This window comes from Ixodes scapularis, unplaced genomic scaffold (assembly GCF_016920785.2).
Source record: "Ixodes scapularis isolate PalLabHiFi unplaced genomic scaffold, ASM1692078v2 PGA_scaffold11__112_contigs__length_91849675, whole genome shotgun sequence".
Lineage (NCBI taxonomy): Eukaryota > Metazoa > Arthropoda > Arachnida > Ixodida > Ixodidae > Ixodes > Ixodes scapularis.
The window spans coordinates 35,136,085-35,160,975 of record NW_024609837.1 but is presented as its reverse complement, the minus strand read 5'-3'; the positions used below and the strand labels follow the sequence as shown (position 1 = coordinate 35,160,975).

Sequence of the window (24,891 nt, the reverse complement as noted above, 5' to 3'; positions counted from 1 at the left end):
AGAACGGTCCCCGCTCGAAACGTCGGAATAAACTTCGAATTAATAACTCCGACAGTACGCATTTTTGACTTTATATATATATATATATATATATATATATATATACATTTTACTAATACAATGTCTGGACATTTACACTTACCAAGTAACCATTTTCAGCTGTGATTTGAGACTGTGTTGCGGTTATCCCGCTCTTATTTATTTATTTTTTGTTTCTCTTGTATCTGGCCTTTTTATTATAGGCTTCCACCAGCTCGCTTGCGCGTGAACTCTAATTTCAAGTGAAACAAGTTTGTAAATTAGGGTGACACTATATAGGTTTGAAATCCTATACCAATTTTATTGCCATTTGGTGAGCCACGTACGAATTTTGAAATATATCTTTTCATCCAAATAATCGATTAGTAAATCGAATAGCGATTCGGACGAATTTACTACGACGGGAAGAACGAATTTGCAAATCTCATGGCAATTAGGAAATTTCAGCCATCCTTGGTTTCCGATTGGTCGCGCTCAGTAGCGGCTCCCTCCGCACAGAGTAGCCTCAAGTCAGAATTCGCGGAGTCTCTACTGACCGGCCAAAAAAGTGCGGCGCTTCAACTGCTCCCGCCCAGACGACTTGATGTATTTGTATACGCCCATGACATCGGCCGCGATCGGCGATTGAGGTTCCGTTAGCCGACGCAAGCGTCAGCGGACGTCTCATATTTCCATACTCTCATTTAACTACAGAAACAAAAACAACAAAAAAATTATCCAGTTCATGTTCACTATGTTCACCACTGACAAGATAGTCGGTAGTCGACGAGTTTCCGTGCAAAGCCGATCAAAACGAGGCACCAGATCAACTTTTACGGCTGCCATCAGGAAAGATCTGGCTTGTCGCGTTCCCTCAACGTCACTCCGAATATTGTTTCTGCCCCGCGCACCATCCTCTTGTAGCAATATTTTTATTGTCCGCACGTGATTTCTTTTTTATGTTCTTACTGGTGTTTGATCATAATTCGGTCATTGAAATAGTTTTTGCTGCCGACCCTACCATTATTTTGACCCTCTGGCAGCAAAGGAATCTTATGCCGGCATTCCACACGAAATAAGAAAGTAGACACTCCGTCCCATATCTCAAATTACATCACAATGTGTTTACACAACTGTAGTGCAGAGGTACGATGAGCAGGGTCTGAGAAAATATTAGTTTCAGTATTTTCAAAAGAGCGACGAAACAAAATAAAGAAAGGACCGCCAATCGGCAGCGCGTGCAAGCAGAGGCAGTAGTGACAGGAAGCGCGAGGTGTGTCTTTCGTACGGCCGGCATCAACTCACGCACTGTCCGAAGATGTACTCTGTTTTACTCGTAGGATTGCAACGCTGCGGAATGTAGGCGTGTGATTTCAGAAAGCGCGTCCTACCATTTCTACGCGCGAGTGCTCGTGCACGTCCTCGCGCCCGTGCCTTGGCCAGCCCCGTACACAACTTATGCAGTATCGAGAAGGCATAGTTCAAAATTGTCGGTTTCACTTTTCCATACCGCTTCAAAACCCCATCTCGCTCAAATCACTTGGCAGCCGGACAATTTTGGCAGGGGGCCTCAAGCTGGGGATTATCCGGTACATCGTCCTCCCAACAATGAACGTGGGCGAGACGCGCCAGAGGGTGAACACGTGAAAGGAGGGGCGTAAGAGTGGAGAAGGAAACTCAAGGTCGCAAGCGACGGGAAAAAGGGTTTCGAAATTGGCGCGCAGGTTTTGCAGCATTTGCTCATACGGACAGCCATCGCCGCCCTGGTGGTTCAACTAATGTTTTGTTCAAGATGGCCGCCGTGGTACCGCAGCCTTAAAGGCATTGGGGTGAAAACAAAAGGAGCATCATTACACAACTTTTGAGGTTGGCAGCATAAGGAATGTTTGTTACTTGCAATTGACTTTTCTGGGTCAATATTTCTTTAGCTGGAACAATTGCTGGAGCCTTTGGAGCCGAAACCAGATCCATCCGCGTTTTCCAGCAGCCACTGTCGAGACCGCGGGAGAGTTTTTGAAGCACTTCGCCGTGACAGTAAGCCAGAGCTTCAAAATCTTCTTTGTGACATGTTTCTGATTGCGTGTCTCTAATTAAAATTGTGCCACGTCCGTTTTCAGGGTACCTGCGAGAGCCTCTGTCTTTTCTAGATGCCACCGCTGCATTTGAGGTGGGTGCAGTTTCTTGTTCGTCCTCTATCGGTTGCAGAACTTGCCGAAAAGAGACGAGTTTTGATGAAACTGTTTACTCCTGAACTCGTGGCCAAAACAAGGCAGGGTTGCAGCCCCTTGTGTAAAACTTGCATCTCTCGTCTCTATGCGGAGCACAAGCTTGTCTGCTTCTTTTGTAGAGTTGTGGTAACGTCAGAACTCCAAGCTCTGACTGGCTTGGATTTAAAGATAGTTTGTAGACCTCATGCCAGCTTGCTCTGAGATCTACTCACTGTCCTACAATCAAAGCCAATCAGAACTATACGTCATTCTGAAGTCACCAAAACCCCTGCGAAAGAAGCAGACGAACTTGCGCTCTGCATAAGCATTTTCACTACATCAGTAGCTCTTAGTGTGTACTATACGGGGTGTTTCATAGAACGCCAGCCAGAGGCTTCGTGTAAAAACTCTCCATCAAACACAAAATCTATTGATGTTGTACCAGTCCCCGCCAGTAGATAAGGTACATATTTAGGTGGGTGCATAGAATTTTGACTTGTATAGTCGAATTAAACATGGGGTTCTAACTAGAGCCATGTTGGGCATAAACGAAGACCATTGAATGAGCTGTAGTTAGTGACAAAGTGAGAAGGGCAGGGCAAGTCTTTTGAACGCCCGGTCTCCGGCATGAGCTCAATGCCTTTCTCCACGCTTTGGTGTCGCAAAGCTTCTCTCTGCTATTCTCACATTGTCAGGGGAGCGTGGCAGTTGGCAAAAGTTACCGCTTGTGCTACAGGCACAAGGCTGGCAGAGCAAAAATGTGGGCAACGAAGAATGGGAAAACTGTTGATGCCAATCACCCTCTTGGGCTCCAGAATAATGATGCGCATGCATCGTATCCTTCTAAAATTGACTGAATTAGTGTTTTTTGTTATTAAGCCTAGCAAGTTTCTAATTGGAACTATACTGAAACTTTTTTTAGGGGGTTGTTCTTTCATCCACTAAGGACACGTTGCTGAGATAGAAAGGCGTGATTTAAATTACTATGGGGCTAGACGTGACGTGGCAGTTATTGCCTCATCTAGCGCTGCCAAACTTCATTAACACATGGTGAAGATAGCACCAATGTAACTCACACCTCTTTTTTTAAAAAAAATACACTTAAAGGGCAACTCCGCTTCATTTTTGATAATTAGAAAACTATGCAGCCCTCTTCAGTATCATATAGGAAGACCCCATGTCAAATATTACGATCTAATTCCGTTTATATATTTAATAAACTGGCCAGCAAACCTTCAAGCGAGCCAACTCGCCGAAATCTGCCAACTCTAGCGTGCAGCGCGAGGCGCAATCATCAGCGCAGTCAATGCCACGGAGTTGGAGCAGCCGACATTGAGCCACTACGTCAGAGGCATGACTACGTCATTCTCACGTTTTGTTTGTTTTTACTTCTCAGAGTGAAATTGAACGATGACATCGTGAGTTTCTCCTCCCGGTGTTGGCTGACTGGGCGTTCACGTGATCACCGTAACGCGGATGCGCTAGTTTGCACTGCCCTGCGTGCTTATCGGTCTGTTTCTCCGCTCCCCTTCTCCTCTTTCGTCTTCTCCCCTTCCCCCTCTCCCCCGGGCCATCACCGTCCATGCCATGCGAAGCAACCTGCCCGCGTCCAATAAAGAAAAGAAAGAAAAAAAAAAGAGACCTGCCTGCGTCGCATGTCCTGTTTCTCGCTTCCTCCCGAACGTCACAAGACCACATGGTTCGACGTGACATGGCCATGACTCTGACGACCCGAGGCCAATGTTGCGTGACACAACCAAAGTTTCGGTTTCGGTATCAGCTGATGTTTAAATTAGGATTACACAAATAATATTCCACATTTTGCGAATCCGAAGACGTAGAGTTGTTTAGTAGTGCTTTGTGAATTTGAATCACATGTAAGCCTAAATTTTTCGGAATTGAGCGGAGTTGCCCTTTAAGCACTTCTTATGAGTTGTGAATGCGAAAGCATGCACGTCATTCTTTGGCTCCCATATTTCGTCTGCAACGTATTTGCGTCGACGGCAGAGTGCGCCCTTTCCTTGCCGATCTGACCTTGCAAGTTTTCTGTTACCGGCACGCTGACGGACACGCAGCGCCATGGGGTGGCGGTCATTTAAACTGACGTACAGCGGCCAGTGGAAGCCTCACCGACGCGCACCACGCAATGGGACTGAAGTCGAAATTCATCAGCTTTACTCTGCTTCTTTGGGATCGGGGAAACTGGGTGCCGTTGTCTAGGCTTTTCGTGTGGTTTCATAGCTGGGAGCTGGCTTCACTTGGAGGAGGATTTGAAATGCCGTTTGGCGCGGCTTCAAAGCTGATGACGTCGGCTCGCTCCATGGGACAGTTAATGCTTTTGCATAAAAGAAACTGGACGTTTTTTGTATTATTCTGAGCTATGCTAGTCCTATAATTGTGCGGTGTATGTTACAACTTTAAATCCTGTCTGTACAACCAATTCATCTCCCTCATGTTTCAGGAGTCGGCGGTTCAAGTACTTACAGACCTGAAGCTTGACATTCACGACTGTGATCTAGGTAAGTGACAACTTGATTTTGCATTTTTTTCTGCTTTCTGTCTACCAAGTCAGGGTGTCTAGCGACCGGGAAAACCGGGAAATGTCAGGGAAATTTTAATTACCGGGAAAAATCAGGGGCTCGTCAGGGATATTGTCAAAAAGCAAGCCCAGTCGGGGAAAATGAGCCGGAAACGCCATCGAGTGCCCTCAGCAAAGACTTGGAAGACTTGGGTGCAGAAAAATGGGCAATAAATTCTGCTTAGAGTGGGGTGCAGGCTCTGCTCACCCGATGTAGAGTGTGCTTGCTACCTGATGCAAATGGAGCAGCTGACAAATCCAGTCCAAGCCTTGGATTGGATTGGATTGGATTGAGGGCATGACACTAGGCTAGATCCAGTTAAAGCTACTAGATTTAGTAACGAATGGAAAAGTCGCAGACCCCAATCCAATCCAAGCCTTAAGCCGAAAGTATCCGAAAGTGTGCATCTGGCGGCTATGCTGCCATTCGGTGATTGACGTGTGTAGTTGAGCGTCGTGTTTTCATAGTGTTTCCGGAAGTGGCCTCTTCACTGACGATGTCGGTGGCAACGAAGTGCTCATTTAATTTGGACTGGACGAACCCAAATATTTCGGAATATGCAAGTTGTAGTAAGCCCGTGCAAAATTATCCTCACAGTGCTCAATGCTCAACGACTTGTGTTGTAATGGTCTTATATATTCAACCGCCGCTACAGTGGTCAGGGACTTTTACCTGCAATTGTCAGGGAAAACCTGGAAAAGTCAGGGAATTTCAAATTAATAATTTGCTAGACACCCTGCAAGTTCACCCTTTTTTTTTCTACCTTTCTGCTTGTATGTGTGGAACTTTTTGTTTTAGAAAAATGCTAAGAATGCATTGTGTGTTCATTCTTTCTTGTAGTTGAAGACGACTTTTGGAGGTCTGCTTTTCGAGAGTTTTCCACAGATGTTGTCTCCCATCATCATGGTAACTATACAATCATAAGATAAATTAATTCACTAGCATTAAAGGAGCTATGCAACAATTTTTGTACTTTGCGCAAATACCGCTTAAAACGGATCCCTAACGTTAATGACCCATGAAACACGCGTTCGTTTTTCACCCCACGCAATAGAAGTCCCAGAAACAAATTAAAGAAAAACGAGCAGCGTTCACCCCCTCAACTCGCAGCCAGAACAAGCGGCCACGCGATCTGGAGCCGATTATATGCCGCCAGTGTTGATCATAGCCACGCGCTGGGGTTAGCAAAGCGCAGGAAACGCGCTGAGTTCCAGACATTGTTATGGCTCGGCTGTTGTCGTCGTTGCAACGATTGGACACGGGTCACTACCCGAATGCTTCTTGAGCTAGCAATTATCGCGAGCCTAAGTGCCCACGCAATGCTCGGGTCCAATCTATGAACCGCATTCAAATATCGTCACTTGGGAATACTTCAATCCCCACGTTACGTCATCAAATTTTGCAAAGGAGAGATTGAATGAAAATGATCACTTTTGTCCTTGAAATTTACACCGCAACAAAGGAGTTTCTTGGCCAGTGGCATTGCGTGTGAGTATCCTTGAGTCCCACTAGTGCCAGTAAGCTCGTGTATAGTGAAAAACATTCCAACTGAATATCGTTGCACAGCTCCTTTAATTATCTCAACAAGCTCAATACTTTCAAAAAGTTGCATAATTGCAAAAATTTTAGTGTCTGGATTTTTTTTAATGTTTTGTTTACTGTTTTTTTTTTGTTTTTTTTGCACACAATGCCTCTAAGTCTTGATGAGCATGGTATGTATTCTTCTCGTGATATTTACTTTCTTGTCCAGCTAAAGTTTGGCGTAGGTTTACTGCCAGAAAAGAAACTATTTTTTAGATAAAACCATTGACCAGGATGTTTTTCTTGCTTCCTGTCTGCAAAAAGAATCTTTTTACGTGGATATTCATATGTGTTTATTTTATGTTTTTCTACAGACTTTCCGAGTGCTACTCGGGAATAAAAAAAACTTTGTATTTACAAACCAATGAACTGCGTGCAAAAAAGCTCTTCACAAAGGTGTCTTTAAATGGTGCATTTCTGATATTCAAATTTTACGAGTGTAGGTTTGAGGAGAAAAAAAATGTAAACCCGCAATATATATATATATAGTGACTTAAAACGAAAGAAACACACAAGAGGACGAAACAGACGACACAGCTTTCGACTTGCAACTACAGATTTACTGGGGCGGCTCGCCGCTCAGAGCTCGACTTGGGGAGGCGATGGGAAAAGGGGGGGAGGGGGATGAGGGGAGGTGTAAGAAACACAGGGAGACCGTTGCGGGGGCGAACACAGCGGGCGGTCGGACCCATGGACCAGACTCCCGACCGCCCGCTGTGTTCGCCCCCGCAACGGTCCCCCTGTGTTTCTTACACCTCCCCTCATCCCCCTCCCCCCCTTTTCCCATCGCCTCCCCAAGTCGAGCTCTGAGCGGCGAGCCGCCCCAGTAAATCTGTAGTTGCAAGTCGAAAGCTGTGTCGTCTGTTTCGTCCTCTTGTGTGTTTCTTTCGTTTTAAGTCAATGTAGATTACCAACACGCTCAAGTCTATAATTATATATATATAGATTTCTTTTTTTGCACAGGGAGGAATATGGTAAGAACTGTCAGGTTAATGCTGTTGCTCACAGATGGTGCAGCATAAAGCAAAAAGGTGAAAGCTTCTTTGAGGTGAACACCTCAGATAGATTTAGAAGATCTGAATGTCTATGGTACCATCTATGAGTACCGGCATCAAGCAGACAATTTTTACCACTTTCCTCCTGTGCATGAAAGAAAAAAGCTTTAGGCTTAAAATTTTTTTTATTGAAACTTTCTTCATGAAATTTGAGTATGATAGATGCATCAGCTAAAGACATTTTTGTGAAAAGTTTCAATGCACTCCATTGATTGGTTTATTAATACCTAACCTTTTTATACCCGAATAGCATACTGAAATACCCTATATATCCAAATTATCTATATATTGTTTTCGTTAAAATGGGGTCTGTCTTTATCGTATGGTATAGTTGCTTTGCACTCTTGAGTCGCTTTTCAATATTCACGGAAGAACTTTGGGTCGTACGCAAGAATCGTCATAGTCGTCATCATCATCATCATCATTTTTTTCTTGAGAGCCCGGTCATCATCATCATCATCATTTCTTTTTCTTGAGAGCCCACAAGGGAGTAAGCATACGTATTGCTCAATTTTAGTCCCGTAACTTTCCGTCCAACATTGTGTCATTTAGGTTTTGACAGGACCGAGTTTGAACCTCGAGCGAACGAACCACGGGTTGTCCTACCTGAGGAGGACGTTCCTGCAGACCCTCCGAAATCTGCGGTGTCACTCCGCACACACTTCCCAGAAACATGGCTTTGGGAGATGCACAATGTTGACAGGTGAGCTCCGGGCCTTCCTCCTCAAAGCAAAGTACCGAGGATAGTTATTCTTTGCGTCACGAAAGAAAATCTGATCGGAAAGTAGCGTGGAAGTGTGACAGTTGGTCAGAGTTCCCTCGTCCTTACTTGCGTATTCATCTGGGTCTAACAAAGAGAAGGATCAGTAGCCGAGCGCATTAACGTCCCTCACCCTTTCTTGCATATTCATCTGGGTCTAACAAAGAAAAGGATCAGTAGCCAAGCGCATTAATGCAGAACAGCTCGGAGCACGCAGAGCGAAAGCTCACTGTCACACCTGCTCGTCTCTATCTGGATGAGCATTGTACCGACGTGCAGTCATATATCACTGCTGCGGGATGTATGTTAATGGCCCCGGGCTATCGTGGCACTGCACTGGCTAAATTTCTTATTTACAGACGGCAAATCTGACGCCCACCGGGGCTGCCTGACTTCCCGCCGTCTAAACAAACCGAACACAATTACTTTAATATAAAGACTGGAGTTTCATTTGCGTATGCTCAAGCAAATAAGACGTTGCATCAAGCCATACACTCGTTCCAGCAGTGTTGAGAGAGAGTATTGCACACTATGTACGAAAGAGGATGGTGTCTTCTGTGCTGCTTGCTCATAAAGTGAAACATCCCTGGATCACCACAAAAAATTGAATGGCCTTTTTCCTTTTTGAATGCAGGGAGGGTTCTGTTCAGTTTCAGCGCGAACTCCCGCACTCCGTGACCCAGTGGCAGGCGGGTGCCCTCTGCTTGCACCCCACCCGGGGTGTGGGTCTTTCGAATGCGGCCCTGGACGCCCTCCAGCCCTTCTTCGCTCAGCTCACCCTCCCCGCAGTGGCCAAGAGGGGGGAGCTGGTGCCCGTCACCGCTACCCTCTTCAGCTACCTCCAGGCGTGCGTTCCGGTGAGCCACATCCCTCTGTTTCTTACTCTACAGCAACAGAGGGCGTTCTTGAACCTTTCAACCTCGAGAATCTTTCTTGAATGGCAGCCCTCCTGGTCTCGGTATTAATGCAGTAGGGCAATGCATATGCCCGCAGACCAGACTTGGGAAGTAATCCATTACAAGTACCAGACTACTTGTAATCCATTACCTTTTCAAGTAGGGTAAATGTAATCCACATTACTTTTTTGTGGAAGTAATTTGTAGTATAATTTAGTTACAAAATATTGGTAACGGGTTACTTTAACTACTCGTTACTTCTTAAAAATATGAACATAATACAGAAACTGGAGCAATAAGACCAGACAATTCAGCAGCATAAAGATAGCAAGTTCAGCAAAATAGAGAACATTGTGAAGTGGAGAATAGCCGATAAAAAAACACTATTTTTGTATGACAGGTCACTAGAACCATTAGAAAAATGTGCAAGGAATATTCAAATATGCGAGAAACAAAGATCCAGAAGACAATGCTGAGTAAGCTCTGCCCCTTTCCATCATCCTCCTTCGTGTTTTTCTTCTTCTGGGCAGGAGAAAGCTCTTTGTGTTTATTTGTTTTTGACTTTTACACCGTTCCACCGTTTTCAGATTTTCAAAGTGTGTGACCATCCACTCGATCAAAACTCAAAAACGAGTGCTCGCGCCCATGCATTTTTCAGTACTGCATGCAGCTGTACTCCGTTAGTGCATAAGCTGGCAGTGCATCAAAATTACAGACACAAGACCACAGTTTTGAGACTCTGCGCTCACGCTTGAAAGGCCCATTTCAAAAGAGAACTTTGGTAGATAGGTAATCCTTACCTCTGAATCTCCTAGCGGAGGTAGACGCTTCTCTTGAGCGTGCACACTGCTAGCTTTGTGAGCAGAGTTCCAGTGATCATTTCTGGTCTCCGTGAGCTAGCGGGATGGAGGGTTTGGTTGCAGCTTCCACTGCCTTGTTAGCTTGCAGGCAAACGGAGTGCACCCACATTCTTTCTCTTAGATACAATATTTTATTTTTACAAGGACTACCATAATGTGGGCATACAAGAAATGCAAAGTAGTGTTGCAGAATATTTTTGAAAACATCAAAATTGTTTCTATTGTTTTCTTGATTGCTGTACGGGAAAGGTAATGTGTAAGTAATTTGTAACATAACGAGTAAAGTTGTCTGTTACTTTTCAGCAAAAGTATTTTGTAACGGTAATTCATTACATTTAGGGCTCGGTAATTTGTAATTGTAATCCATTACATTTTTCAAGTAACGGCCGGGCACAAGACTGCTACAGACCTTGTAAACAATATTGCACATACTAGGGTTTGTTTTACTCTAGATGTACATGAATATGGGGTTCACATCTGCTCAAATAGTGCTTAAACCAAAAAAAAAAAAAAAAAACTTTTTACTTGAGGGCAGGAATGGTGAAGGAAATTGGAGAGCTCAGGGAACCCATGAAACAACTTTGGGGATCCTCTGGTTTCTTAGGAACTCAGTTGGAGAACACACGTCCTACAGCTTCGATGGTCTTCGGGGCATGACAAGCAAGAAGGAAAAAATAAAAATTACAGGAGGATACTCAAGGCTGCTTACATGTCGGGAGGCAAAAGCATTAGAGTCCCCCGGGAGAAACGTTTTCGAGTAATGTTTCCACACATAATAAAGTTTAGGACGATCTGTAGGATGATGTTGAGGACGAGGTCCTAGAGATTGATGCCAAGTACAGCGTCTAGGACGACGTTGAGGACCACGTCAAGGACAGCATCTAGTACGATGCCGAGGGTCCTAGACACCGAGGATGATCTCTCTGACAACCTCAAAGACGACACCAAGAACGACGTCGAGGATGATGCCTGGGACGACTTCCAGGACGATGTCTAGGACAACGTCTAGAGGACAACATCTAGGACGTCAACAAGAACGACGCCTAGAAGAGGACACTTAAGGAGGCTGTGGCGTATTTGTGTGGGCGGCCACGTTTGCCTGCGGAAGCCTTCGTAGACGTAGATGCGGTTGCCTCACAGTCCATCGCACGAAGCACACAACGAGCACAAATGAAGTCCGAAGTGCACCTTTTTCACACGGTGCTTCGGCGGTGACGTCACGCTCCTACACTTGAGCGTGAGCAGCGCATTCTTGATGACATATTTTTATGGCCATCTTTGGGGCACAACTACGTCATTTTTTTCACCTACTGGGACATGTAAGGTCGTCCTTGAGGTCTAGGACGACCTCATGGACGACGCCAAGGACAGCGTCGTCCTTGAGCATACAATGCAGCTCATTTGTATTTTTGTGGCCATGTACGCCGTTTTGTCGCTCAGTTGGACAAGTAAGGCTTTCGCCTTAAAAACGGACAGGGCCGTTTTTAAGGTGAGACCATCGAAGCTGTAGAACATGTGTTTTTCCAATACTCAGTGGCATATAGCTGCTGAGTATTGGAACGGCAGGAAAGTCTTTCAGTTGTCTACATCTTGTCATTATGGACGATTCACATTAAGAATGATATTTGGGTGGAACAGAAGGTATAGATATTAACGAGACGCGACTAGGCATGCAAAAATCAGAATAGTATAACGAGGTAGCTTTTAACCTGGACAATTCTTTTTTTTTTTATTTATTTGTTGTAAAATCTTGAGAGATGCCCCAGCTGCTAAAAATAGCCCACCCCTATTTTTGGCATGATTTGCTATTTCTTCAGAGACACCGAAAGATAGCCCACTTCCAGTACCTGCAGGGCCCTGGCCAATAATAACCTCAGTAAAAGCAGTATAACTGAACCTACTTAACGACAGTGGGAGATATGCAAACTTTTCTCACTGGGAAGGACAGTCATCTTTGGTTCACCGCCTCTACCTGCGATCAGAACTTTCGAGGATCACAAGATCTAAAAGTAGCTTTTTTTTTCTTTTTTTTATGGCACACCGCCAGCCCTTATTTTAGTCCATTTTGCCATCGGTTTTAGATAGAATATCTCTCAGAATATTACAGTATTATTAGTAACGTAGGTAAGTTTTCACATAGGGACACTCTCTATATCTATCCGTATCTAGCGTTTATGAAGATTTAAAAACCAAATGCCGACTTTACATTGCAGCGTTGTTTATCCAAAGGGCTGCTGAACAATACCATTGAAGGTGACTTTTTTGTGTTGTTTTTACGCTGTGGGTAAATTTTGTTCTAACTTGACTGCACAGGTGAAGCTGTCCCTAAATGCGGACAGTGCCTGCATGAAGCTCCTCGGCGAGCCACAGAAGCGGGATTGCCTGTGTGGCAACGAAAGCATTGTGCTGCGAGTGCAAGTGCGTCCCCTGTGCCTCGGAGCCATCAACATTACGCTTCATGCCCTTGGGCTTGCTGAAAACAAAGGACTGTGCGACGAGGGGAAGCCGCTCGAAACGAGGCAGGCCCGAGACTCTCTCCGGAAAAGCCTCCTCGTCACGGTGAGGTTCATGCGCATCAGCAGTCTGTAGATGGATGGGCGTTAATGGCCGCAATCCTTTGTAACGGGCGGTAGCTTGCGCCACCTAGCCGTGTTTTCTGACGTTGATTTGATGTGACCGAAAAGTGTTTCTAAATCGAGGTGTGATTTTTATAGTTTGGTGTGTTGAGGAATGAGTGCCAATGAGCGGTAGTATTTTTGTTTGCCGGCATTATTTAGAAACAGAATTACGCGCTATAAACATGTTTTTATGCATTTAAATCTCGTTGAGAACACTAATGTATTTTTCTCTAACGGTTTATTTCTAAAAACTATCAATTTCAAACCAGAACCAAGTCTTTAGTTGTGATCATCACCGGCACGAGGCATCACGTGAAAATATTGCGTCCCTGATTGGCTGCAGCCGCTTCATACGTCTTCGAATTGCTCCGAGTTGGTTGCTTGTTTCGAGCCGGACTCAATCTCAGCAATTCGTGTCAATCTAGGGAACAGCCTACCATCAACACCAAAATAGCTGAGAAAGTGGCCCCGTTTGAAGCGGGCCTTAGGTACCCGTTTCCGCGTTTCGTGGCGTCGCCGTCGCCGTAACCACTCCGCCGAGTTTAGCAGGAAATTGAATTGGTGTTGAGGTCATGTGACGTCAATTTTCCCACTAAATCTAGCAGAGAAACTGAATTTGTTCATTGGTGACGTGACACAAAGTCATGTGATGTCATTTTCCTCGCTAATTTTAGCAAGGAAAATTATGTCACATGATTTCGTGTCATGTCACCCATGAATTAATTTTACTGGAAAAGGAAAGGAGGAGGAAAGGGGGAGGAGAGGAGAAAGATAAGAAGAAGAAGAAGAGGAGGAGGGTAAGGTACAGAGGAGAGGGAGGGGCATACCCTCCTCTCTGTACCCTCCCCTCCTCTTCCTCAAGAGCTGCACTCTAGTTTCGCATTACAGAGATTTGTAAAAATCTTTAATTTTTTTTTATCAAAGAAAGTGATTACATTAATGATGGCTGAATGTGTGTCTTTTTTTTTTTACCTTGCTAACTTTCAATGAGCAGCTCTCTTTTATGTGGAGTTCAAGAATGTAAATTTTTAGGTTGATTTTTAATGGTCACTTAAATGTCTTGGTTTTGTTTTAGGCAGAAGGGCAGCCTCAAGAAAAATCAACTGCAAAGTATATCTGCCTAAATGGTGAGTGTTATTGCATACTCATGAGGGCTTGCGCTTCACTTTTTAGGCGGTTACAGAGCATTCAAATTTGTTATGCTTAAATTTGAGGGAATTCTATCGAGTTCATTGCAATCTCAGCTGTGATTGTCATTTTTACACTTAGCTTTTTGTCTTGTGTGATACAGCACAAATCGAGAACTGTTAAATACATCTTTTAAATTACATTTAAAGTGTTTTTAGTTACATTTAACAACCGCCTACTGTCTGCAAGTGGTGATGCACAACCGTTTTAATTGAATGACTCTGAAAAATTGTATTTTGATTTTAATCAAGTCCATCTTGGTCCCATTGGTTGGTTTTTGCAGGTTCCGGTGAGGGTCCTCAGAAGCACGAATTTCCGCTGGAACTTCCACGCAACGTGGTCTCTGGATCTTCAAGGGGTGTTTTTACGCTTTCAGGTGGATGGGCATTTCTCTACTGCATATAGTTCTGACAACATGCATATAGTCACCTTAGATGTGGTAATAATAGACGGGAGTATGTGCTTTTATTAAACTTCAAATTTTATAAAAGAATGCATCAGTAGAAAATCAGTTTGCCTTATTGAAATGGCATCTTGTGTCCTCACTGTAGAAAGGGCAGTGCAGTATGACTGCTAACTTACTAGGTTCTTCCACACGCATCATGCGGTAGTGCAGTTGGTATTGCCTGAATGCACTGGACAGTTAGGTCACTGCCGCCGATTTCAATTTCAATCTTGGTGAGAATGATGCAGTGTTACGGAAAGTCACAAATCAACAAATATTGGATGGAGAATTAATCACATCTGCCTTTCCTATAAAATCTACCACGCACCACCCCAAACTCATAACTTGGTTACATCGATCCCTGCCATTGTTTGTTATCGCACGTCCCGATCGTTGTCACAGATATTTGGTGTCCCATTTTTGCCACTTCAGCACATTTTATGCATCATTATTCCGAGAGGTTCAAATGACTGAAATCGCTCACCTACGTTGGCGGGGAACTTTGTCCGAGCCTGTCAGCGCACCACAGCCTGGACCAAGTGGAGTGAAAGCTTGCACCGCAGAACCTGGGTTCAATGCCCGCCCATGCCCACTTTGATTTTGAGGACTGGGGGGGGAGGAATAGTGGGGGGTAGAGATTGGAGTAAAACATGGCAAATTGTAAGCGCTGACATTGGTGCCTCCAAGAGAAAGAACAACAGAATGGCACAGAAAGTAGAGAAAGAAAGACAACAGATCAGGCGGGTTCATTTCGCCGTGATGAGTTGAGTTTCTTCGAGTACTCAACAACTTGGTTTAATTTTATACAGTGCACCACGCTGGCGGCTTCGTGCCAACTAAATCTAGAGGAACGCATGAATACTGACCTTGCAAGGGATGGTTTCCTGCTTCTTTTTGTATACCAAAGCGTTGCCAGCAGGATGGTCCTATCGGGACCACTGTTGTATGAGTTTGTGCACTGACGTTACGAAGCGGCTGAAAGCATGGAAACGTTTCCTCTAGATTATTATATTAGCTCAATGCGCAAGGTGCCCACTGGGGCCAACTAACTTCCTGCTGTCTAGACGAGCCTGTTATACCTCGAGTGGCATAGGTTGGAGAGAAAACTTCCTTTAGTTATGTCTCGCTCTCCACTTAGAATTCTGTCTAAACGTACATACAGCACACACACACTCACACACAAACAATTGCTTGCTCACATTAACTGCTCACCAAGCTTTATTTTATGTTATTATTGCTAGCTGCCAGTTTTCCATCATCTATCAAATGTGTTGTTTCCCTGCTTGTTTTGAATTCCCGATGCCCTCATGTAATTTCTCCAGCCTTGGGGCTAAAATAAATGTCAAAATTAATGTTCAGGCAACGTCGGGAGTCCCGTGTCAGTGGACAGGCTGGACAAGCTGGTTCGTCTGCCAACTGGCTGCGGGGAGCAGAACCTCGCTTTGCTGGCACCCAACGTCTTTGTGCTCGACTACCTCAACTCTTCCGGAGAGCGTGGGCATCCCCTGGAGTCAAAGCTGAAAGAGAACATCGCTAAAGGTTGGTCCCATCCATGTTTGTTACAGCTTCATAACTCTAGCTGCCCACCGAGAGAATGACACTTTCGGACGTATTGCATATCGTATAAGAATCGGCTTTGGAAATTATTGCAGCAGAACACTTTTCATTAGTCGCAGGGGGGAGGGATAGTGGGGGGTAGTTAAGGGCTGTTAAGGGCTAGCCACGGTCGGCGTCCAACAGGATCGCGAAACATGGACCATTTCAACAATTGGCGTCTGCGTGCTGCCATATTTATTTTATTGGACTGTGGAATGTGTTTTGAGCATGCGCTGTGGCCCTCTTTCGCAGAATACCGGACACAGCACGTGCGTCCACAACCCAGCGACCTGGCATTTGTTTGGCTGAGTGATAATTGCCGGAAAGACGTATACAATGGCGGACTGTTTCGTCCATACTCAATGAGACGTAGTGTCCAAAACTGACCCTCTCAGCTATACCTCTAGTTTACCAAATGAATGTTATGCTCATTTTAACTTTTTACATTGGTACGATTTTACAGCAGAGCTGTTATGGGCTAGTTTTCCCAGGATCAAATCTGCTAGCAAACGAATGACACAAAACTCTGGACAGCTACCGCCATCTATAGGCGACGGCTACAACCAGACAACCGGCTTGCCAGTTGTCTGGTTGTCGCCGTCACTTATAGATGGCGGCAACCTTTCCAGCCTTTCCACTCTGGTTTGCCGATTTGCAGCCGGCCATTACTTTCTTCTTCGTCGTTGTCTGTTTTTCGCAACGTTTCCTACTACTTATCAATTACTGTTTGGACTGACAATGGGTCGGCCGCGTGCCCTTTCTTCGGAGGAAGAAGGGCAGGAGTGGAAGGAGCGGCGACATGCGCAGCAGCGCGGATGGTTCCGCAACCACCGCAAAGCTGCTATCGCCTCAAGTTCCACTGCGTCGAGTGCTTCAGATTCCCTTGCGAAAGAAGAGCAGATCGCTCGCCTTGAAGGCCACCGCCGAGAACAGAAGCTGCAGCTCCACTGCTCGTCCTTCTTCACCAGAGTGGAAAGGCTGAAAGTTCTTTGGAACCCTTTTCTGAAGTTCAAAATGTCCTTCTAAACAGCCTTAAAATAATTCGGCCTTCCTAAAAAAGAAAAAAAGAGTGAGGTCGGCGAATCTGAGCTTTTTTGCCAGTTTTTCTGTTTTTGGGCTTGCAGGTTACCAGAGGCAACTGAACTACCGGCACGCCGAAGGCGGCTACAGCGCGTTCGGCTCGCAAGACCCAGAGCCGAGCCTGTGGCTGACTGCATTTGCTGTGCGGACGTTTGGGAGGAGCCGTCGCTTTATGCCTGTTGACGAGGCCGAACTCAGCGGCAGCATTCGGTGGATCCTGTCGAACCAGTACGACAACGGCTGCTTCCCGTCCGTCGGCAGAGTGCTCAACTCAAGATTAAAGGTTGGTCGTCTTTGGAGAAGAAATTGTTAGTTGCAGTTACCGAAATCTTAAGAAATTGCGAGGTACTGCTTTTTTGTTCACGGTGCTTGCTTCGAGATTTGTTCTTCGGCGTTCTTACCAGCTAATTCCACGATCTCATTGACTGGAGCAATAGGAAGGTTCTTAGAAATTGCTCTACCCGGCATTTCTTAAACTGTCGGGCTATGGCTTCGAACATGAAGCCATTTTTCTTAAGGGGGGACACTACCCAAAAAAGTAAATTTTTGAACCACTTGTCTGATTTAAATTATATTTACAAGGCTTGTTTCTGCTGATGTTGAGAACATTTCTGCCAATTTTTGTTAACCTGGGTGAAGTACAAAAAAAAATGCAAATGTTCAAAGACGAAAGTGGCGTGTCTACATAGGAAAACTATTGTTTTGAAATTACTTATATATTTGTCGTTTTCATGTGTTACATTGCATTAGGACAGCACAGAGCAGATAACTATGGAGCTATATTTCTATGTTATACCATCTTTCATGACAAAACAGCCACATAAACACAAATACACTTTTTCAGATTTCCATCCTTTGTCCAAACTTTTAGTTTTTGAGCATGAAAAATGACAAAAATAAAAAATACAAGCTCATAGTTATCTTCCCCTTAAAATTTCACCCCAGAAAAACTTATAAAAATGAATCCAAGTTGCGTAATAACAAAACAATAGTTTTCCTAAAGTGAAATTTACGCCAAAAAGTGGAATGGAGAAAAATGTGTTCAAAGTGCTCCAACTCCCACCTTTTCTTTAGCATCGGTGGACCGAAAATAATTTATAAAAAATTAACTGTGCAGTGTAAACTAATGAAACTTTCTGGGAATACCTCTAGATGTTGGTGGATGTAAATATGACATTTTTCAAAATCAACTTTTTTTTGCAGAAATTGTTTTTTCTGGGTAGTGTCCCCCCTTAATAGGGCAGCTAATGATATTGCAGCCTCAGCAGTGAATGGAACAATGGTTTGCAAATTACCAAAAAAGGACAACTTGCTAGTCTTTTCATTTCCCTAAGCTCTCATTGGTGTGGCAAACCTGTCTAGTTAGTTTCAGTTTGGCTTACACGTCCCGGCTACTTTCCGAGATTGATGATGCGCGTGGATGCCTAGCTTGATTCTGATTGATGAAACACCGTAATGCTATTAAAAAGGTTGCCTGGTTTTAAGCATATGCCAGAGAGTGCTTGTAGCATAACATAAACTGTGCAAATGAGTAATCTGATAGAACTTCACATCAACATAATGTAGGGTTGGTACACTATTATACTTGAGCATATTAGAATTTTTTGTTTTAGAATGATAGCTGTTATGGGTTCTTTCCACCAGTGGAAATGACGTTCATTGTTGATGTTGTAGTTGTAGTTGTTGATGTTGTAGTTGGCGATGTGAGACATTTATCGTCGTAATTGCCAAATTTTTTAACAAGCTCCCCACCGCCCACGGGAATCGAACCTCCGTCCGCTGCGTGCGAAGCAGAGGTGTTGCCACTGAGCTACGCTACAGCATATTAATAACCCGATCTATACTTTGGGTTTTTGTAATACCTGATGCCCTCTGCACGTGCTCTCTGGAAAAAGAATAGCCGATAACGAAATACCATTGTAGCACTGTCAATGCTAAAAGCTTGTACCAAAAAAATCCGCTTTCATGCGCTCCGGGAAAAAAAAAATGTTGGGATTATGTAGTATTTGATGCCCACTGGGCATGCACTCTCTGGAAAAACACAGAGAAATAGCCAATAACAAAATGTTGTTGCAGCACTGTCAATGCAAAGAGCTCATGCCGGGAGATGTGCATTTACATGCTCCAGAACAAACAAAAAAAAAGCGTTGACAAAATGGTCACATGTCTATTTTGTTCCAACTTTTGTTCACGCTTTGCCATTATGTGTAGCAGCTATATATCACTGTGACTGTACTGTGTATTAACACAGGACTACACAATTTTTGTTTCCAGCATTTGAAGTTTGAAACAAGGACCTATTTTACTAATACCGAGTGACTTATAAACATTATGGGGTTAGCAACATCATCAATAGGTATGGGGCACTATATTATGATTTTTTTTTTCTTTATTGGCAGATCAAATTATAGTAGCCTGCTTAAATGAAAAAGTTTTGGTCACTATCTCCAGGGGTGATCAATGTTAAGGCAGTTTCATTGGCAAAGGGCCAATCATTTTAGAAAACTGTAATCACATAGTGGCTTGAGGAGATGTCAACAATAATTAATAGAAGAAAAAAAAAATAGAATGGTGAAACTCTGTGTTAATGCAGGGAGGATTGGAAGGTCATTCCCTGGCTCCACTGACAGCATACGTCCTGATCTCGCTGCTCGAAGCCGGGGCAGAGATTCCCCAGGTTTCGAGAGTGGGTGCCGTGCGATGTCTCCTGCAAGAGCTTCAGCAGCAACAGCAAGACAGCCACACTATGGCTCTAGCCGCTTATGCATTCTCTCTCTTCGAAGACTCCAAAGCATCTGAGCTCCTTGCATCCCTTCGTGACGAGGCTCAGCCTGGAAATGGTGAATCAATTTTTTATTTTTTTTTGTGTGTTTTTTGCGTATGGCATAAGCTTGGTAAAAGCAGAGGGAAGTTTGTCAGCCCGAGCAAGCATCTGGGTGCCTTCACTGTAGACAAGAAGCTTAACTAGCGCACTACCACTGCTGGCCTGGGGCCTTCGACATGCATCACGCAGTGATAATGATTGTACAAATGCACACCGGTACAATGCTCGTCCAGTTGGAAATGGGCAGGTCGTGGAAATGGAACCCAGGATTTTTGGATTCTGCATCATGAGAAAATGGTAGTTGAAAGGGGGGTAAAATACAGGTTTGCAGTATATGCACCAAGTTTAATATGAGTGTATGTGCATGTAGCAAAAAAATACACCTGCAAGGCACTTGACGACTTCTTTTGTGGACTACTTTAGAGAAGTGCCAGTAGGTGAACATGTGCTCAATTGAGTACAGGCACTCCCTCGACCAAGAAAACAAGTTTTGTTTGGCTCTTTTAAGCTGCAGTGAACTAGATTGGACTTCCCTAAAGTCTCTTTTGTTCCTATTGTGGCTTATCTTTTTGCCCCCAAGTTCGTTCTAAGAAACTTCTTAAAATGAAGGATTAGGCACGTTGGATATTCATACTTATAATTTACAGTGCATAAGGATAATTCACACTGGAACATGCACACCAGTCAAAAGCACTCAGCACTGACTATCAACTTTGTGTCATACTTGGTCTTCTACGCCGTTTGCATATCTACCCCACTTCGTTATTTTCTCTTTTTTGCCAGGTAAAACAACTCAATCTTTCTCGGACGAGATTATAGAAGGGTTGCTAACACATTTTTCGCCCAGCTTCACAATGTTCTGAGCCTCAATAATTTCTCACGTGAGCGGTTGAAAGTTCTTGCTGATAACAGTGTAGGTTTTTTAAGTCTGCTGGGCATCCACAGTCCTGACAATAGATGCCTAGGTGTTCGGAATTTTCTTTTTTGATGTTCTAGTTGTGCTCTCTTAAAGGTACACTGATAAGGTATTTAATTTATGCTCGCCAAGCTTTTTATATGTATATGACATGAGAGCCCAACTACTCGGAACACAATTTATGGCTCGAAAATCGTTTTCTTTCCGCCCGACAACCGCCGATCGAGAATGTGCTGTTGTGAGTCACGCTTACTCTCTTCTTCATGGTCACGAGCCGTTTTCTATGGTTTAGACACAACCACCAAAGATAATCAAAGTCATAGGTCATTGAAGGCAGACGCTCAATACTAAAAAGGCTCGAGGTACACCTAAGTACTTCTTATGAGTTGCGAATGCGAAAGCACGCACGCCACTCTTCGCTCCCTTCTTTAATCTGCAGCGTACAACGCGCTGACCTCGGGTGTGGAACGTTGGGGCCGCTGCCTCGCGGACACGTAGCGCCATCGAGTGAATGATCGTTCAAACTGTCGTGTGCCTTGCGGCGCGACGAAGGAACAGACAGCGACGTAGTTCCCAGCAGAACAAACCCCTTGGTTTATTCCATGCGCCGTATATATTGCCACACGCCCTACTACCGTTAGACGCGAGCGAATGCAGTGATCAGTGATAACAGAATAGTGTGATAACACAGTCAGGATGACACCACACAAACTGACGTGCAGGGGCCAATGGGAGCCTCGTCGACGCGCGCCAGCCAATGGGACCGAAGTGTAAAAGGTGCCGTTGGCTAGCTTTGCGCGTGGTTTCATTAAGGTGCCGTTTTGCGTGATTTAAAAGCTGATGACGTCGGCTCGCTTCATCAGAGAGTTAATGCTTTCGCATTCAAATATTCACATTAAAATAAACTGAAAATTAGACACCCATTTTTTGTAGCTTCTAAAAAATTGCAAATACGTTGATTGAAAAAAAAAAAAAAGAAAAGAAAAGCTGCACAGCCGTAAGTTTTTTGATAAAATTCACGCTTACAAGTACCGCCAACCATTGTAGTAGAAACGCGCAAGACACGTGCCACAAGTGGGTGCTCCGCCATCATTTGCTTCCAAGGGCCGCTCATATCAATGCTGTGCCGACAACTGCTTCCAAGGGCCGCTCGAGACACGGACCTCATGCACTGGTGCATTTGCCGCTGCTTGCGACACAAACGCAAGCACATGGAGGGGCTTTAGCGCAGCCACGTGACTTCCAGTAACTTTCTTCTCCTCTATATTTCTTCTTCCTCCCCAGTCCAGTTTTGGTGTCAGTTTCGAGCAGTTGCATCTTTTTTACTTTATTAAAAATACATGTGACGCTGTAGCAAAATATTGATTGGGTCGTCTTCCGACACCATAATAAATCTCCTGGCAAAAAAAAAAAAAGTTTTTGGGGGGTGTCATTGTCCCTTTCAAGGAAGACGTGCATCCTCGGTTCCCTGCAGGGAAGATAATCCTTTCAGCGCCCTTCTCTCCTAAGCTGCGAGGAGAGCCAAGTTGGTGCAAGGTAGAAAGGGGAGAGGATATAAGAGGGAGGAGGCGGGAAAGAGTGGAAAGCGCAAAGTGTCCATCGGCCTTTAAGCAGTCATTTACACATCATCCAGTTTGCCCTATTATAATTTTTGCCATTTGAGAGGGAAACAGAATAAACCACTCCGTCTATATACAGGAATTAAGGGGTTTAATGCTTTTTAGTGCAAGCCTCTACTGTGATTTGGGGTAGAATTTTTTTTTTTTGCATAAAGTTCGTTGGGGGCTGAAAGGATTACATCTACTTTACATGATTTCCTATCTTCTTGAGATTGTGTGAGATGTCATGAATGTAAAGTATAACTGCTGGCCTTTTCATTCTCTTTCTTGACTTGCCTGCTGTACTTTTACTCTTGGTTTATTTTAAGGAGGTTTTCAGCTACAGAGGTTAATAGGTGTGTAGGGTGTCCGGCTTGTCACAGTTTGGATATTTGTGTCTCAAAGCTCACTGAGGCGGAATGCTGGCTGGTTAGTTCCTTTATAGCCAGGGATGGGCAAAATACATGCAAATATGTATTGAAATACAAATACAAAATAGTACTTTGTCAAAAATGTATTTAATTACAAATCTAGTTACATTTCCAGAAAAGCATTTAAATACAAGATACAAACACAACCAAATGTATTTGGTCTCCTCCAAATACATTCCTCAAAATTTACATCAGCAACTTCAGGGCACCTGCAACGAGTTTCTGGGTATCTCGTTTTAATTTTGCATCGCAGACTCGGGAGTTAGTGTGCGAGGCTCTAGTAACGTAATAGAAATATAATCATGAAAAAATGTAATCAGCTTGGACGTAATAGGTGAAAAAGTACAGCTTTTTTTGTCGATTACATTTTGGTATAGACCAACAAAGGACCGAGACAACCAAGAGGTGCAGCACTAGCTAGAGAATTCTTTATTGTTGCAACTCGCACCAGTTACGAAAATCTGGACAACCCGCGCATTTAGAATGTTCCAGGCAAAAATATGGATGGAAATCAGGCTGGAAAGCATCACAAGTTGTCACAGGCACTTATTTAGCCAGTCTGCCTGTGAACGTCGATTTCGTCACTATTCTTGCCCTGGACTAGCACTGTAATCACAGTCACTAAACGCTTGTGCTTGATTGAGAGACACTGCATTCGGTGCAGAACGTAGTTTTCTTCCTGCTCTGGACAGTGACAATAAACTTGAGGGATGTATTTTCGCCCACAAAATTGTATTTAATTACAGTTGTACAGTAAAACGTCGTTAATTCGACCCCCGCTAATTCGGAAATGGATAATTTGAACTGCCGATCCGGTCCCGTCAAACGTATGTCTTAGTCAATGGCAGGAAACGCTCATTAATTCGGAGGGAACGCGGCGCACTATGGTTAATTCGGACGAATTCGGCAGGTGGCGCTAGCTACGTCTGTTCCAAAGGGTATGACCGCTATCCATTCAAAGTGCGCACGTGGTTTTTCCGGTTTTCCCGTGGTTCTTCGTTCTTCCGGTTCTTCGTGTTTCGTACCAGTTTTGCTCTGGATCGCCGTGCTTCAGCGCATTACTCTCCTGGCACGGAAGCGGCAGAAGCATTGCTGCAACGGAAAAAGGGTAGCACAAGTGACCGACGACCAGAATGGCAAAATCGCGACACGCGGGGCTATTGTTCCCGAGCATGCCAATAACGAGAGTGACAGTCACGTTTTATGCCTCAACGCGGGGATCCTAAAGCCCGCCATTTTAACAACTATCCTATCCCTCAATTTTTCGCCAGCCACCCCTGCATTGAAAAATGCAATGTGCTGGCACTCTCGCTATCGGCGCTCGGGGAAAATAGCGCCGGGTGTCGCGATTTCGCCGCTCCGATTACTGGTCAGTTGTGCTACTCGTTTTCCGTTGCAGCTGTACTAGGCTAAGAATTTAGTGACGAAAGTGGAAATACTGAGGGCCTTGGAGGGCGGCGTCTCTCGACAAGTGATGGAAAGTTGCGATGTCAAGAGAAGCACTTTGGCCACATACGTAAAAATTGGGGCCGATATCCTACAGGCTTTCGAGAGCGAGAAGTTCAACGCGAAAAGAAAGCGGCCTTGGAAGGTGGTGCGCCCGAAACTAAAAGAGGCCTTGCTGTGCTACATTGTCAGCGCACGGGATGCGTAGCTCCGACAGTGCGAGTGCGGTGGAGCACTCGACCGCGCTTAGGAAAGTTGCCGTCTCCGCCCAAGTGTCGTCCAGAAAGCAGGCGGTAATAACAGATTTCTTCTCAAAATAAAGATATGTCAGGGAAAAGTTTTCGCGCAGCTTTCTTTGTCCTTTCGATATTTCGACTTTCGGATAATTCGGACATTTTTGCCGGTCCCATGAGATCCGAATTAACGAGGTTTTACTGTATTTAAAATACCCACGTTTTAGTATTTAAATACACACGTCAAATACATAACCCATTTTGTAATTAAATACAAATGCAAAATACACAAAGTATTTGAAATACGTATTTCAAATACTTGTATTTGAAATACTGGCCATCCCCGCTTTATACTGGTGTGCATGTTTCAATGTGAATTGTTCTCGTGCACTGTAATTGATAAGTATGTCCCAAGAAACTTCTTTTCTCTCATTTCTAATTCGCACATTTTTTCACCCCTGAAACCCTCCAGTACCGTTCTCTTCCAGGTGGTGCCAATTATTTCTAAAATGGTGAATTGATGATTTCTGCTATTACTGCGAACCTTTGGCTGGTACGTC

General features: G+C 44.3%; 1 protein-coding gene across 1 annotated transcript in view; it reads left to right on the top strand.

Annotated features, from left to right (window-relative positions):
• Positions 1–24,891, top strand: part of LOC8029268 (alpha-2-macroglobulin) — a 69,236-nt gene that overhangs the window by 33,585 nt on the left and 10,760 nt on the right. The window contains exons 15-26 of the mRNA XM_042288885.1: positions 1,947–2,052; positions 2,136–2,185; positions 4,687–4,744; positions 5,645–5,710; positions 7,993–8,143; positions 8,835–9,057; positions 12,270–12,515; positions 13,650–13,701; positions 14,046–14,138; positions 15,567–15,746; positions 16,928–17,166; positions 19,477–19,723. Coding sequence (XP_042144819.1) covers positions 1,947–2,052; positions 2,136–2,185; positions 4,687–4,744; positions 5,645–5,710; positions 7,993–8,143; positions 8,835–9,057; positions 12,270–12,515; positions 13,650–13,701; positions 14,046–14,138; positions 15,567–15,746; positions 16,928–17,166; positions 19,477–19,723 — 1,711 coding nt within the window. The remainder of the gene's footprint in view (positions 1–1,946; positions 2,053–2,135; positions 2,186–4,686; positions 4,745–5,644; positions 5,711–7,992; positions 8,144–8,834; positions 9,058–12,269; positions 12,516–13,649; positions 13,702–14,045; positions 14,139–15,566; positions 15,747–16,927; positions 17,167–19,476; positions 19,724–24,891) is intronic.